At 45.6% G+C, this 15,847-nt stretch overlaps 1 protein-coding gene across 1 annotated transcript in view; it reads left to right on the top strand.

Annotated features, from left to right (window-relative positions):
* The window catches only part of fcsk (fucose kinase), a 134,284-nt gene that overhangs the window by 107,553 nt on the left and 10,884 nt on the right, over positions 1-15,847 (top strand). Inside the window, 5 exon segments of the mRNA XM_078400619.1 lie at positions 2,391-2,561; positions 7,576-7,649; positions 10,140-10,498; positions 12,867-13,077; positions 15,436-15,602. Of these exon segments, the coding sequence (XP_078256745.1) occupies positions 2,391-2,561; positions 7,576-7,649; positions 10,140-10,498; positions 12,867-13,077; positions 15,436-15,602 (982 nt within the window).

The raw sequence follows: 15,847 nt of genomic DNA, 5'->3' as shown, positions 1-15,847 counted from the left end.
GTGCCTGCAAACCTGTTTTTCCTTAACTTAAAAGGGACCTGTTTGAGATTGGTCTGCGTAATTACTGGGCTGACATAGGTAGGTTCTCTTTAAACCACTGTCATGCATGTTGGTGTCCACTGGCTTGTTACACACCGACCGCCTCTTCCATAATTTTTTTTCAAACAAAACAAAAAGGTTGGATAAAGGAGAGAATTTATGGTTGGAATCAGAGGATCAGAGGCAAGGTACTAACTGAGTGCTTTGCATCTGTATTCACCAAAGAGAAGACAGTGGAGAACAGCAAAATCAGTGTGAGCAATACTAATATGCAAAGGCAGTTTAAGATCAAGAATGAGTCGATATGGGGCTCTTGAAGAGCATTAAGGTGGATAACCAGGACCTGATGGGATCTTTGCCAGGTTATTGAGAGGCAAGAGAGGAGATTGTAGAAGCCTTAACAAAGATATTTGTATCTTCTTAAGTATAGGTGACATCCCGGAAGATTGGAGAATAGTCAATGTTGTTCACAAAAGGACACAAAGTGCTGGAGTAACTCAGCGTGTCAGGCAGCAGCTCTGAAGAACATGGATAGGTGACATTTCGGTTCGAGACCCTTCTTCATGAGTTCCACCAGTACTTTGTGTCCTTTATGTATTAACCAGCATATGCAGTTCTTTGTTTCTACATTTAGCCAATGTTGTTCCTTTGTTCAAGAAGGGAAGCTGAGAGAATCCAGAAAATTATACGCCGGTGAGCTTCTTGTCAGTGGTTGGAAAGCTGTTGGAGAGGATTCTTCGGGATAGGATTTACACTCATATGGAGGTGAATGGGCAAATTAGGGACAGTTACAACGTCTTTAGCCACAACAGGTCAGGTCTCACTTGAGTCGACTGGTTGACTTTTTTGAGAAGCTGACAAAGATGATCAATTAGAGTAGGGTAATGGATATTTTCTACATTAATTTGAGTAAGGTATGTGATAAAGTCCCTCATGGTAGACTGATTCAGAAGATTAAGATGCAAGGGATCCACAATGACGGTCATTTGGATTCAGATCTGTCCTTCTCATGGAGGAAGGAGGTTTGTAGTGGACAGGTGGTATTCTGGCTGGAGGTCCGTACCCAGTGGAGTTCTGCAGGGATCTGTGCTGGAACCTCTGTTGTTTGTGATAGATATCTAAACGACTTGGACGTAAACGTAGATAGGTTGGTTAGTAAGTTTGCAGTCAACAGCAAAATTGATGGAGTTGCAGACAATGAGAAAGGTTGTACGAGCATACAATGGGATATAGATCCGCTGGGCAGAGAAAATGGGCAGAGAAAAGGCATTTGGAGTTTAAACTGAGCAAGTGTGAGATATTGCCCTTTGGGAGGCTGAATAATAGGGAAAAGTGTATAATTAATGGCAAGACCTCAAACAGCATTGAATAATTGATGTGTAGAAGGATCTTGGGGTGCAAGTCAACAGCTCCCTGATGATACAACACAAGTAGATAGAGAGATAAAGAAGGCGTATGGTATGCTTGCCTTCATGGGCCATTGAATATGAGGCTGGAAGTCATGTTGCTACTTTATAGGACGTTGCATGTGGAGTATTTTTATGTGCAGTTCCAGTTACTCAACAGCATGAAGGATGTGGAGGCTTTGTAAAGGGTGCAGCAGAGGTTTACTGGAAAGCTGCTTGGATTCAAGGATATTAGCCATTAAGAGAGGTTGGACAAACTTGGATTGTTTTCTCTGGAGCATTGGGGACTAAGGGGAGACCTGATAGAAGTTTATTAAATTATGAGAGGCATATATAGGATGGACTATCAGAACCTTCTGATAGTCTGAAATGCCAAAACTATAGGGCATTAGCTTTATGATGCCTTATGGGTCACAGTTTAAAGGAGATGTACGGGACATTTTTTTTCACATAGCGTGGTGGATGCCTGGAGGCAGACGTGATGGTGACATTTAAGAGGCTTTTACATAGGCACATGGAAATGTAGAGCATGAAGGGAAATGGATCATATGCAGGATGTGGAGATTAGTTTAACATGGTATCATATTTGGTGCTGACTTTATGGGCTGAGTGTCCAGTTCCTGTGCTGTAATGTTCTATGTGTTTGGGTACTGTGCCATCCTCTTTCAGGAGCAGACTTTCTTAGTGCCTGCAGAGCCTGTTTCTCCTTAACTTAAAAGGGAACTGTCTGAGATGGTTCTAGGTAATTATTCTAACTAAGGAATGGACATGGTTGATCAGTATGGGCTCTGGGGGGGGGTGAAAGGTTAGTTTCCATGCTGTGAGTGTATAAGCAAATAGCTGGAGATTAAACATGGGGGGCTCATGTGGCTTTGTGTTTGGGATTGTGATTTTCGATTTGGTTTCTGAAGGGTATTCCCTTCTCTCTACTTTTTGTTTTGACAGGGGCCCATTCATTTGGGGTCTGGTTGTCTGCTTTCAGGAGTGGATCAGCTGTCATCGCTCTCGCTCCAACGGCTCCAGCTCCATGATGTGGTCATCCAGGGGCACTACATCAAGCTGAGGGGCTTGAAGCTGAGGATTTTCACCAGCGTGGGGCGGCTGGATAATCTGCAGGTGCAGTAAATGCTCCTCATTTGGTAATTTTATTAACTTCATCTTGCAGAACCTGCACGGTGCAGACAGACAATATCAGATTCTTTGTGATATTCAGTAGCAGACATAGTCCACACAGATATAAAGATCCCTCTGCTCTCGATGCTGACCCAGCTTAGCCGCAGTCTCACAGGACTGCCCACTGCTGCAACAAAGCCGGGACTTCCAACTCCTGCATTCCACATTCAGATTTAGATTACTGTAATGTACTGCGGGGTTCTCGCATGAGGCTCACAGAGTATACGTTAAGTCGACAACAAGTCACTCTCGATTCTTGATTCGATAAGTACAATGAATAGATATAATAAATACAACGACAAATGGAAAACAACAGAATTGTGCAAAGATTGTAGTGCCATCTGAAGTAGTGCAAAAGGAGTCCTAGAGTGCAAAAATGGAATAAATGAATGAGGTAGAGTTTAGAGTAAAGGTACATGCACGGCAGCATCTCTGGGTAGGAGGTATGAAGGATGTGATTAGTTCATGAGTCTGATAGCCAAAGGGGAGAAGCTGCTCTTAAGTCTGGACATCCTAGCATTCAAGTTCCTGTATCTTCTCCAGTAGAAGAGAGAAAAGAGAATGGCCATATGGCAGGCAACTTTGACGATACTTTCAGCCTTCCTGACTCAATGCACCATGACGATCGACTGAATGGAAAGAAATGACAAACCCCTGATGAATTATGGACTATGTTCATCACTCTATGCAGGTTCAGGCAATCAAGAGCAGAACAGTTGCCCCACTCGGCTGAGGTGCATACCATCAGAATACTTTCTATCGAGATTAGAAAAAAGGAACTGCAGATGCTGTTTTACAAAAAAGACACAAAATGTTGGAGTAACTCAATGGGTCAGGCAGCATCTCTGGAGAACATAGATGGGTGACATTTCAGGTCAGGACCCTTCTTCAGACCATTCAGAATACTTTCTATAGTACCGTAGAGATTCAAATCTTTTCAGACACATATAAAAGTAAATATGTTTATGCACTTTCTTGATCACCACATCAGTGTACAAGGATCTAGCTAGGTTTTTGGTGATATGGATATCAAGTCAAGTCAAGTCAATTTATTTGTATAGCACATTTAAAAACAACCCACGTTGACCAAAGTGCTGCACATCTGACTAGGAAAAAAAAAAGAAACATACAGTGGCAGGCAGCCAAACACAACGGCGCGGCCATCTTGAACAAAATGTTAATTCAATCACCCACAGTCCAACAATAAAAGCACTAAACAGGCACCCAAATTACCCAACCCCAAAAACCCCCCAAAACACAGTCCAACAATAAATGCATTAAATAGGCACTCAAACCACCCAACCCCAAAAACACACAAAAAAGAAACATCCATCAAAGAAACATCCATCACAGTGAGTCTCCTCCAGTCCTCTCTCTCCTCACTGTGATGGAAGGCCACAATGTCTTTCCCTTCTCCCGCTGTGCCTCGCCCGCAGTCAGGTTGTTGTGGTTGCAGGCCGCACCGGACGGTCCACATCGGGCCGAGCCCAAGGCACGTCGCGTCGCAGCCGCTCCCGCAGCCTCCGAAAACGGCCGGCTCCGCCGATGATAAGTCCGATCCGGGGCGGGCGAACACGCTGCTGCTGCCGCTGTTGTTGCACGTCGGGGCGGTCGTGGCTCCCGACATTGAAGCCCCCGCCCAGCAGAGAAATATCCCGCGGCCATCCTAGGCCGCGCCGGACGGTGAAATGTCCGCGCCCCAAGCCCCGCGATCCGGGGCGGGCGAACACGCTGCCGCTGCCGGAGCTCCCGATGTCGGCATCCACGCGGCCCGAGCCTAAGGCGAGTCGCAGCCGCTCCCGCAGCCTCCGAAGACGGCCGGCTCCGGTGATGGTAAGTCCGATCCGCGGGCTCCGCGAACCAGAGCCCCGGAGGCCGACAGCTCCAGGAGTTGGGCCGATGGTAGGCCGCAGCAGGAACGGAGACACGGCCCAGAAAACAAAGGTCGGGTCTCCGTTCTAAAGGGACATCTATTTACAGTGTTAGTTTCCCCCTCCCCCCCACATACACACATAGTACACAAACACAAAAACACCACATCACAACTACAATTAAGACCCAAAAAAAACAACAAAAACACAAAGACAAATGGACCGCAGGTGAGCGGCAGCTGCTAGGGCAGTGCCGCCATTTTGTAGCTGATCAAGGAACCTGAAGCTAAAAACCATCTCTGTGTGGATGAGTTCAGGGTTATGTTCACCTCTCTGCTTCTTTGGGTCAACAACCAATTCTTTCCCCTTGCTGACATTATGGGTTAGATTGTTGTTCTGACATCTTGACACAATCTCTCTCCTGTTCTCTAATCTCATCATTATTGTTGATCTGGCCAACAGGAAAGGTATCATTTGCGAACTTAAAGATCAAGTTGCGCTAGATTTGGCCAAACAGTCATGGGTGTACAGGTAGTAGAGCGGGGAACCAAGCCCGAGAGTGTAGAGGTGAGCACACTTGGCACTACGGTGTTGAAAGCTGAGCTGTGGCCAATGAACAGCATGCTGACATAGATGCTCTTATGGTCAGAGGGGTTCTTATTCCTACAATTGCTTTGGAATCAGTGCCTGATTACCTTGCACACTCCATTTAGACACTGCTTGTTTACAGCTTAAGGACCTTTCATGTCAGTTGACGCTCACCACTCAATACAGAAGTGGGGAGCTGTGGGAAGGCTTCCATGTTATGAATCATAGTCCAGAGGCTGACGGCACCTTCAGGGAACAGAGCAGGGCAAAATCTATATTAGTCCTGCTGCTCCTATCTTGCAGATCCCACTTCCCTAACATTAAAATTAAATTGCTTATCCTCACACACAATGTAGTTAACAATGCTGGAAGCGTGGCGGTATGTTTGTGGTGTGTGCTGCTATTAATGGGTGAGTTGGTAGCAAGTGCTACTGATTAATAGATGATACATGGCCTGCAGATTCCCAAGACGTGCAGGCAGCTTTGCGCTGGTCCACTGTTTTCCTTGTCCTTAAACTGCTCGTTATTTTTAAGAACTCGATAGATTTGTGCAGCAATTGCCCACTGAGCTCACACCAGAAATTTTGGGCTGTTAATTAACAAGTCTCTCAATGTCGAAAACGAAGGCCAGAGAGGGTACAACATAGTCTAAGTTTTAAGAAAAATACAAAATAGTAACTCAAATATTTTACAGCTACTCAGGCCCAGATGTTCTGTACATCACCCAAAAGCCGTCCTAATACCACATCACTCATTTCCTGTGGTGTCCTTACTTCTATTGATCTCGGCCTTGAATTTACACAGTGACCTCCCTCAGAGCTAGAGATCTCCAAAGATTCACAGCCCTCTGTCGTTATCCTAAGTTATCTTGGTTCTTTTATCTTTCATTTACATTTCTATATTTCCTTATGACATAAAAGGTCATTCAGCTTATCAGGTCTGTGATGGCTCAATCACAGTTTTCAGAGCAATACCATTCTCCCAATTTTAAACTTAACACAGAGAGCACTGGAGGTCAAGATGGAATCTGGATCTCTGGACATGTGAAGCAGCAGCTGTGCCACTGTGCTGCCCTTTCATTCTTCTCAATCTTTTCTTTCTCTCTGTTTTTCATTCCCTATCTATTCTTCCTCCCTTGGTATTCCTGCTTCTCAGTCCATGAATCTCATTGCATGGGTAAATGCCTTGTTGCGCAGCACGAGCCCACCATCGCTTTCACTGTCCTGTTATCATCCTGCGCTTGCAGCAAGAAATGCGTTAAAGTGATTCTGCAAAGGAGTAAGTGAGGGTGTGTAACCAGTGGGACGTACCACAAGTCATCCCACTCCAGCAATCTCACTGCCAGAGTGGAAGTTTACATTTTCCCATTGCCACAGTGTCATACAGCTCAGAAACAGACACTTTGGCCCAACCCGTCTATGCTGACCAAAGTGTCTTACTGATCTAGTCCCATTTACATGTTTGGCTCAGATCCCTCTGAATCTTTCCTATCCATGAACCTGTCCACATGTTTTTTAAACATTGGAATCATACCCGCTTCTGCCACTTCCTCTGGCAGCTCGTTCCATAAACTTACCACCCTCTGTGAAAACCTTGCCCCTTGGGTTCCCTTTAAATCATTTCCATCTAAATCTTTCCCCTCTTACTTTGAATCTGTACTCTCTAGTTTTAGACTTTCCTATTCTGTGAAAAAGACAGTGATCTTATCTATGCCATTCATAATTTTATCAACTTCTGTAATGTCACCCCTCAGCCTCCAGGGAAAGTCCCACAGTTGTGGATTTTCAGACATTGAGAATATTCCCGGCTCAGTCAATAGACAATAGACAATAGGTGCAGGAGTAGGCCATTCGGCCCTTCGAGCCAGCACCGCCATTCAATGTGATCATGGCTGATCATTCTCAATCAGTACCCCGTTCCTGCTTTCTCCCCATACCCCTGACTCCGCTATCCTTAAGAGCTCTATCTAGCTTTGTCTTGAATGTATTCAGAGAATTGGCCTCCACTGCCTTCTGAGGCAAAGCATTCTGCTAAATGTTTGGGATTAAATGAATAGGGGGATTGACAGAGCTGTGGTACTGATGCACAGGATCAGTGAATGGGTTGGTTCGACCTCTATATGATTTTCTCCTGCTGTCCTTGGATATTAAAAAAACCAGGGAGGGATAAATTTGAATGCACTGGCTCGTGCCTTCCTCCTCAAATTCTTGTCGCTGGTATTTCAATACATCCATGACAGAAATGAATGTTCCTGAGAGTAAAAGTGACGTGGATGGAATGTAGTCTCCTGGAGTATATCTGGATTGCCGATTTTGGGCTTGGTTAGTTCTGAGATATATGTTCTCAAAATCAATCTCAGTTCTTATTTGTATTTCACTTTTGGATTTGTATGAATCCACCCAGCTGGGTACAAACCAGCCCTTTCTGAGTTTGATGCAATCTTTCCTTTGATCGACCCAAACTTTTCTCAACAATGGAATCATATGGTCTCTCCACAGGCACCTTTCAGCAATAGCTGCTCCACATTCCTGAATGTTCCATGGTCCACATTCTTTGAAAGGACGGGAATCAAGTAAGGCTAATCCATGCCCTTTCTTGCATGCATCTTCATATGTAGTACGCCAGTGGTAGCATCATGGAGCCATAAGTTGCAGAAGGTTTTTCCGCTCAGCGGATGCTCGCTTTCAAAGATGGATCCAATTAGTACCACTTCCCTGCTCTTGCCTTGAAGGTTTCTTTATAAATAAATAGTCAGTTCCTTTTTGAAAGTTACAATTGGATTTGTAGCCATTGCCCTTTCATGCGGCACTCTACAACAATACTTCTGTGCATATCTAAATAAAATACTCTTATTTTCCTCATCCTTTTGCTGTTTATCTTTACAGGGATTTGTGAGCAACCAGCTCACACTGGAAAACTGACTGCAGACTGCTTATGATTTATTTGATGTTGACAGATTAATCAGTGAAGCTCGATCTAATAGTCTCTCGACCCATCTCCCTGTGGCAACCTACGTGCCATGTTGTTAGCCAAGATGAGGTGATACCAAACATAATGGAGGTGGATACAATTACGTTTAAAAGACATTTGGACAAGTACTTGAATAGGAAAGGCATAGAAGAGTACAGCATAATGTGGGCAAATAAGATCAACGTAGATAGGGTTCATGGATAAGCCAAGTCGCAGGGCCTGTTTCCATGCTGTACAACTCAAAGGCATCCTTAATTAATAATGGAGAAAGGGTCCACATCATCCATTATTTTACTATGTTTTAAAGCTAGTTCAAACCCTTACTAAAGTCTGGAGTATTTTATTCCAGAGGGGAGTATTGCACAAAGTGCCTGGACTTTAAATTAGAGATAGCTGGTTGAGTGTGTCTGGAAGCTTTTTCATCTAAAATCCTGGAATCATACAGCATGTAAAACAGGACATTCGGTCCAATTTGTCTAAGTCAACCAGTGGGCACACTTCTGTATTAAACCCAGCACCCAGCACTTGGTCCATAGGCCTCTATGTCAAAGTGATACAAGTGTTCCACTCACCACTTCCTAAATACTGTCCGCAACCCAACTTCAACCACTCTGTCTGGTAAAAGAAATCTAGAACTTCCCCAAAAGGCTGCAGGGCCCGCAGTTTAGATGAAAAATGAAGAGCTGAAAATTATCATTTTTTGTTAGAAAAGGACACTAGGAGTTGGAGAATCAATTATGTTAAAATTGGGATTAAAATGCAGATCAACTAAGCTATAATTAAATGGCAGAAAACTGCAAGGAGTAAGTGATTTAAAGGGAATCTGAGGGGACCTTTCTCACTCAAAGTATAATGAGTATCAGAGAGATACTCTGACCCATGACTATCGACCTATAAACCACCACATCGATGTCCAAGTATGAAGAAACCTTGTCCAGCACACCAAATTTTAACCCCCCCCCCCCCCCCAACCCCGGAATTTCCTTCTTTATTCAGCTGTAGGCAACCAGCAAGATAAGAAAGGATACCAGATTGATTGTAAAGTTTTGCAACTCCCATCCATTGTGCAACTTCCATCTAGCAATCTAACACTTTTATATCTCTTTTTCGTCTCTAGCCTTGGTCACCCCATTAGCCAATTAACCCCCCCCCCCCCCCTCACCTGAACTCACTGATCCACCTAGGGTTGTAGGCTACCCAAGTGAAATATGAAGTGCTGTTCCTCCAGCCTGCATGTGGCCTCACTCTGGCAAAGGAGGAGGTCCAGGACAGAAGGTTCAGTATGGGAATGGGAAGGGAAATTAAAATGATTAGCAACAGGGACGTCTTGGCAACCAAATGCAAGTGAGTGGCAAAACGGTCACCTAGTCTACTCTCTTGGTCTTACTGATGTAAAGAAAGCCACATTGGAAACCTCTGTCTCACCTGGAAGGACCGCTAGGGTCCCTGGATGGAGGTGAGGTGTAGGGGCAGGTATAATATATCCTGCAGCTACAAGGGAAAGTACCTGGGTTTATGTGGGAAGGGATGACTGAACGCAGGAGTTGCTAGCTGGCTGGAAGTGATGGGTTGGGGATTGTGAGTGAGAACACAGATTTCAGGCTCACTCATTGAACTCAAGCGGTGAAATAACTAGTATTTATGTGACTGCACAGTGCCCTGTGTGTTAGTACATTGTGTGTAATACCAAAATAAATTACAGTTCCTGCAATGGTATGGAAGAGAGAAACCAGAACAATTGTGTAATTTGCACATGGCCTCCTGAGTGAAGCAAGGCTGAGTGTTAGGGTGCAGTTGTGTGTTTTTTTAACATTTTAGAAACACAGCATTGTTTACTTTATCCTGAACCATAGATCCACAGGCCACCATTTGGTAAAATCAGGACCAATCCTTAGAAACCATATTTCACTGAGAGTATGCGTTGCAACTAGTAGAGCTGTTGGTTCATAGCTCGAGTGACGCTGATCTCCGCCGCTGTCTGAAGTCTGCACGATCTCCCTTTGACGCGTAGGTTTCACCCGGGTTCTCCAATTTCCTCTCATGTCCAAAAGCCGTGCAGGATGGGATTTAATTGATTGCTTGTTTTTCTTAGGAAAGAAGAGGTCTGGGCTCCCAGCCATCTGGATAATAACCTGCTCAATGCTAAGCTCTTCCCAATCTTGCACACTTCCGAGCCCATCGGGATGAAGGACTTGCTGTGGCTGCTCGGGCAGGAGAGCGGACAGTATCTGAGGAAGTGGCAGTCCGCCTTGCGCCTGTCGATGAGGGAGATCCTGAGCTGCCTGGACCAGCAAGCTGAGCTTGCCTGGAGGCAGCAGCTCTTCCTCGCCCAAGCCCAGCACCAAGTGCAGAGCACCCTGCACGCTCGCAAAGACAACAGCCTCTGCCCTCTGATCAGAGCAGCCGTCTGCGAGGGACAGGAGCAGCAAATACTCCACACCCTCGACACAGGTGAGGGTCAGCTTTCTTACGGGTCTGTACAATGGGAAGCTCAACCACAGCTTATGGATTTCTCATTGTCGGGAGCTAAAGTACAATAGATAGAATAAAGGGGATGTGGTTGATATAGGATGCAGAATATAGTTTTCAGCATTGTAGTGCACCAGTTCCATTGACAAAGTCCAATGTCTGCAATGGAATAGACAGTACCCTAGCTATGGAAGGACCGTTTAGAAGCCTGATAACAGAATGGATGAAGCTGTTCCTGCATCTGGTGATGCGCACTTTCAATCTTCTGTATCTTCTGCCCAATGGGAGGAGGGGGAAGAAGGAATGACGGGGTAGGACAAGTCTTTGATTAAATTGGGTGCCGTTTCAAGGCACCGTGAAATGTAGATGGAGACAGTGGTGGAGAGTCTGGTCTGTGTGATGGACTGGGCTACATCCACAACTGTCTGATATTTCTTGCGGTCGTATGCAGAGCTGTTCCTAAACCAACCTGTGATGCACCCCAACAGCATGGTGCACTTGGAGAAGTTTGTAGGAAGCATTGGAGATATGTCAAACTTCCCATGATCCCAAGGAAGGAGAGGCCTTGGTGTACCTTCTTGGTTGTTGCTTCAAAGTGGTTGGTTCATGACAGATTGTTGGTAATATTTAACCAAGGAACTTGAAGCTCTCAACTGTTTCCACTTTGTCATCATTGATGCTAATTGCGGCAAGTATCCCACCGCACTTCCTGATGCACTGAGTAATCCAGACCACACTGCTTGGGGTTTCCCACCGCACTTCCTGGTGCACTGAGTAATCCAGACCACACTGCTTGGGGTTTCCCACCGCACTTCCTGATGCACTGAGTAATCCAGACCACACTGCTTGGGGTTTCCCACCGCACTTCCTGATGCACTGAGTAATCCAGGCCACACTGCTTGGGGTTTCCCACCGCGCTTCCTGGTGCACTGAGTAATCCAGACCACACTGCTTGGGGTTTCCCACCGCACTTCCTGATGCACTGAGTAATCCAGGCCACACTGCTTGGGGTTTCCCACCGCGCTTCCTGGTGCACTGAGTAATCCAGACCACACTGCTTGGGGTTTCCTCCTCCCACAGCTTCAGCAACCTGGGTTTAATCCCAACATCTGGTGCTGTCTGTGTGGAAATTGCACGTTCTACCTGTGATCGCCTGAGTTTCCTCCGTGTGCCCTGCCTTCCTCCCACATCCCAAAGGTTGGTTGATAGGAACTGTAATAAAGTGCTGTAATAAAGCACTTTATTATAGGAACCATTGTAAATTACCAACTGAGAAGTAGTATAATAGTAGAACTTGGGGAGAGTTGATGGAATGTGGCGAGATTAAAATGAATTAGTAGGAAGGAACTGCAGATGCTGGTTAAAATCAAAGACAGACACAAAGTGTTGGAGTAACTCAGCGGTATCTCTGGAGAAAAAGGATGGTGTTTTGGGTTGGAATCCTTCTTCGGACTGAAAGTAGAGGGGGGAAACTGGAACTTGGAAAAGACGAGGACAAATCATCAGAGCTGGCAACAGATGCCCAAGTAAGGATAGAGCAAGTTACTCAAATATTTGGTTCTGATTGGTTTCTGATTGGAAATTTTACACACAAGTGTTGTTGATATCTGGAATGCTCTATCTTTGGAGATGGTGGAATCAGATATAATCACTATGTTTGAGAGACAGAAGGATACAGTCGTAATGTGGGCAAATAACAAGAGGATTTGAGTATCGGAGCAAAATAGCGAGAGGATTTGAGTAGAGGAGCAGGGAGGTCCTTCTGCAGTTGTATAGGGCCCTGGTGAGACCACATCTGGAGTATGTGTGTAGTTTTGGTCTCCTAATTTGAGGAAGATACATTCTTGCTATTGAGGTAGTGCAGCGTAGGTTCACGAGGTTAATTCTGGGGATGGCAGTACAAAGCATCCTCAGCACTCTGCTGTTTGATGGCCTGGAATCCAACCTACTTATGCAGAGCTGTTCCTAAACCTGAGGTGGCAACAAACCAATTCAGCTGTGCAGATGCTATTTTGTTATCAGTTATATTTAAATACCGACTAACATTGTTAATGCATGCGTGGAGCCAGAGTGCAGACGACCCCCCCACCACTGATTCCAGACCAATTGCGTTCCTAGAAATTTTGTTTTTCTTTTATGCCAACCCCCTTTTCCCATTTTTATCCTGTTATAAGACAAGATGCGTTCCTGCAGGATGTTTTTCTCTCTTATTAAGACCTTTATCGGCATTGACAAGGTGACCCAGTGACCTTTTTTTAATACCTGAGACCAACTTTGGACTCAAGGAATGGACAAATCTCACATGAAAGAAATGACAAACAACTACCAACTTGGTTTACTTGGTTTACAGTGGCTGCCAGCACCAAGGACCTGGGGATCGCGGCCCGTGCTCTAGCGTGCGTGGCGGATGTCTTGGGTTGCGTGGCTGGAAGGCAGGGTGGGCTCCGCAGTGGGCCCGCTGCTAACCGGGCATGGACTGAGGCCTTCAGTCTGCTGGAGAGCGGGAACGTGGTGCAGGGAGTGGAGAAGCTGACCGAAGAGCGGGGGAAATGGCTGGACAGGTGAGGATCGGGGCTTCCTGCCAGGCCCAAAAGCTGCTGCATAACTGGGGTGACGGTCTTGTTGAGCGAGTAGTGATCGGATTTGACAGTGCATGAACTTTCTGGGCTGCTCGCCATGGGGAGAGGTCTCTGCAGTGTAGAGGTGTTGGCAGTGTAGGGGTGTGGGCAGGATTAGGCTCTGATATCTCTGCAGTTTGGTAGCCAGTGAGAAAAATGTTCATGCCAAATTTATAGGAGAGAAACAGACCAGAGGCCCAGCTTTACTCTGCCCGTGTTTTTGTTTTTGCCCTTCCAACATACCTTTATAAGATTTGACTATGAAAGTTCAATACAGTGATGCAGGACCTCGACGAGGCTTATTCTGTGGAGAATATCTCTCCTGCAAAACAAATCCAATTTCAGGCAAATTTGTGTGATATCCATGTAAACCTCCCGTGGTGATAATGGAAATTTTAGCTTTGATTTGCAGGATGTCTGTCTGACCTATGAATCCCATATCTGATCAAATAAAATCATTGCTCATGATCCATCTCTCCCTTGGTTCTTCAATGCAGATGAGTAAGGGGAACAGGATGTAGGTACCAGAAGCCAGTCAAGATTTGGTACCTTTTACCTCAGGATCAATACAGTAAAGCAGCCAGTATTTCTGTTCCTTTTGTAAGACCGTGTTCTGGAGTACAAAGCATTACATTTCCAAAGTGCCTTTCACAAACTGAAGATATCTTAAAACACTTTACAACCAGCCAAGTACATTTTGAAGTGAAGTCACTATTGCAGTGTGGCACTGGAGGCAGGAAATTTCAAAGGAACAGTGTTACATTGCCCAGATAGTTTGGTTTTATTGGTTTTCTTGAGATAAGGATAATCATAAATTAAGAAATTTCCGCAAATATTTATCATAAGAAGCTTATTTTTCAAAATCATATCTGAAAGACAGCACCATCACCTGCAGCCTGAGACAGTGCTTCAATCTTTGGAATAGGAGTTCAAGCCTGAACCCCTGACTGAGAAATGCGGGAGCTACAAAAGTGTTATGTATGCATCCATGTATACTTGGTGATCGAGGACAGCATCCATGTATTTGAATAGTGTGCTGGCACTTGGCTGGAAGCATGCACATAAATGATAGTCTTGAGGAAGAAACCTCCGGTGTACCATCCAACATGGCACTGTACCTGAGAACAGGCAGGCAGCTGAATGGAGGTTGAGGATTGTTTTAATTATTGGGTATGGTTTTGAGGTGAGCTGAACTTGTGTGCACAAATGTGTAGGAAAAAAACTAGATGCTGGTTTAAATCGAAGGTAGACACAAAATGCTGGAGTAACTCAACGGGTCAGGCAGCATCTCTGGAGAGAAGGAATGGGTGAAGTTTCGGGTCGAGACCCTTCTTCAGACTGATGTCCGGAGGGGGCGGGACAAAGATAGGATGTAGTCTGAGACAGGAAGACTAGGGGGAGAAATGAGAAGAGGGGGGGGGGGATAGAGAGGGAAAGCAGGGACATCTGAATTTAGGGAAGTCCATGTTCATACCGCCGGGGTGTAAACGACCCAAGTGAAATATGAGGTGCAGTTCCTCCAATTTACGCTGGGCCTCACTCTGACAATGGAGGAGGCCAGGACAGAAAGGTCAGATTGGGAATGGGAGGGGGAGTTGAAGTGCTCAGCCACCGGGAGATCAGATTGGTTAAGACAGACTGAGCAGAGGTGTTCAGCGAAACGATCGCCAAGCCTGCGCTTGGTCTCGCCAATGTAGAGAAGTTGACACCTGGAACAGTAGATGAGGTTGGAGGAGGTGCAGGTGCCTCTGCCTCACTTGGAAAGACTGTTTGGGTCCTTAGATGGAGTTGAGGGGGGAGGTAAAGGGACAGGTGGTGTATCTCCTGCGGTTGCAGGGGAAAGTACCTGGGGAGGGGGTGGTTTGGGTGGGAAGGGACGAGTGGACCAGGGAGTTTTGGAGGGATCGGTCTCTGGGAAGATGTGGCCAGTAGTGGGACCCCGTTGGAGGTGGCGGAAATGTTGGGGCAACTTGGAGGATAATATGTTGTACAAATGTTGAACTGTACTTGCCTGAACCACCAATAGTTTGTAAACTACTCCAAGGAAAATATTGTTGGTGTTTTTGAACCAAGGAAACAAAGGAATCTCCAGCATTTTGTGTCTGCAAACGAAAGTATCTTACTGTTTTGTTAATTTCCAGAAATTAAAACAGCAAAGGCCATTTAATGTATCATTCTGGCGAACCAAAATCTGAGGAAATGCGCATGGACTTCAATGCATCGAGTTAGATCTCAGAGCAAATTGTTTCATGTTGATTTTTTTTTTCTCCCTCTGACTTTGGTATGCTTTCTGTCCTGTAGGCCTGACCGGCTTGTGAGGGCTGCCCGTCACTATGAGGGGGCAGAGCAAATCCTGATCCGACAGGCTGTGATGTCAGCGTGTGAGTTCATCTCAATGAAAGAGGTGGGGCTTCCTCCCATGTACCACTGGGTGGTCGCCGAATGCCCGGCTCGCATCGATGTCTCAGGTACATCCAGTGTTCTCGACAAAGTGTGACAGGATCAAATAATGTTGATGCAGAAAACACTCAGCAGGACGGGCAGTATCCGTGGAAAGAGAAACAAAGCTGGCATTTCAAACTGAAACATTCACTCCGTTTCTCTTTCCACAGGCATGCAGCAGGTAGGAGGTTCTTAAGGGTGATATGAAGAGTTCTTGTATGTTCCTGTTAGAATGAAGGGCAAGGCTAACAAGAATGGAGAACTCTTGTTG

Source organism: Rhinoraja longicauda, chromosome 6, assembly GCF_053455715.1.
Source record: "Rhinoraja longicauda isolate Sanriku21f chromosome 6, sRhiLon1.1, whole genome shotgun sequence".
NCBI lineage: Eukaryota > Metazoa > Chordata > Chondrichthyes > Rajiformes > Arhynchobatidae > Rhinoraja > Rhinoraja longicauda.
This window is presented reverse-complemented; position numbering and strand designations above follow the sequence as displayed.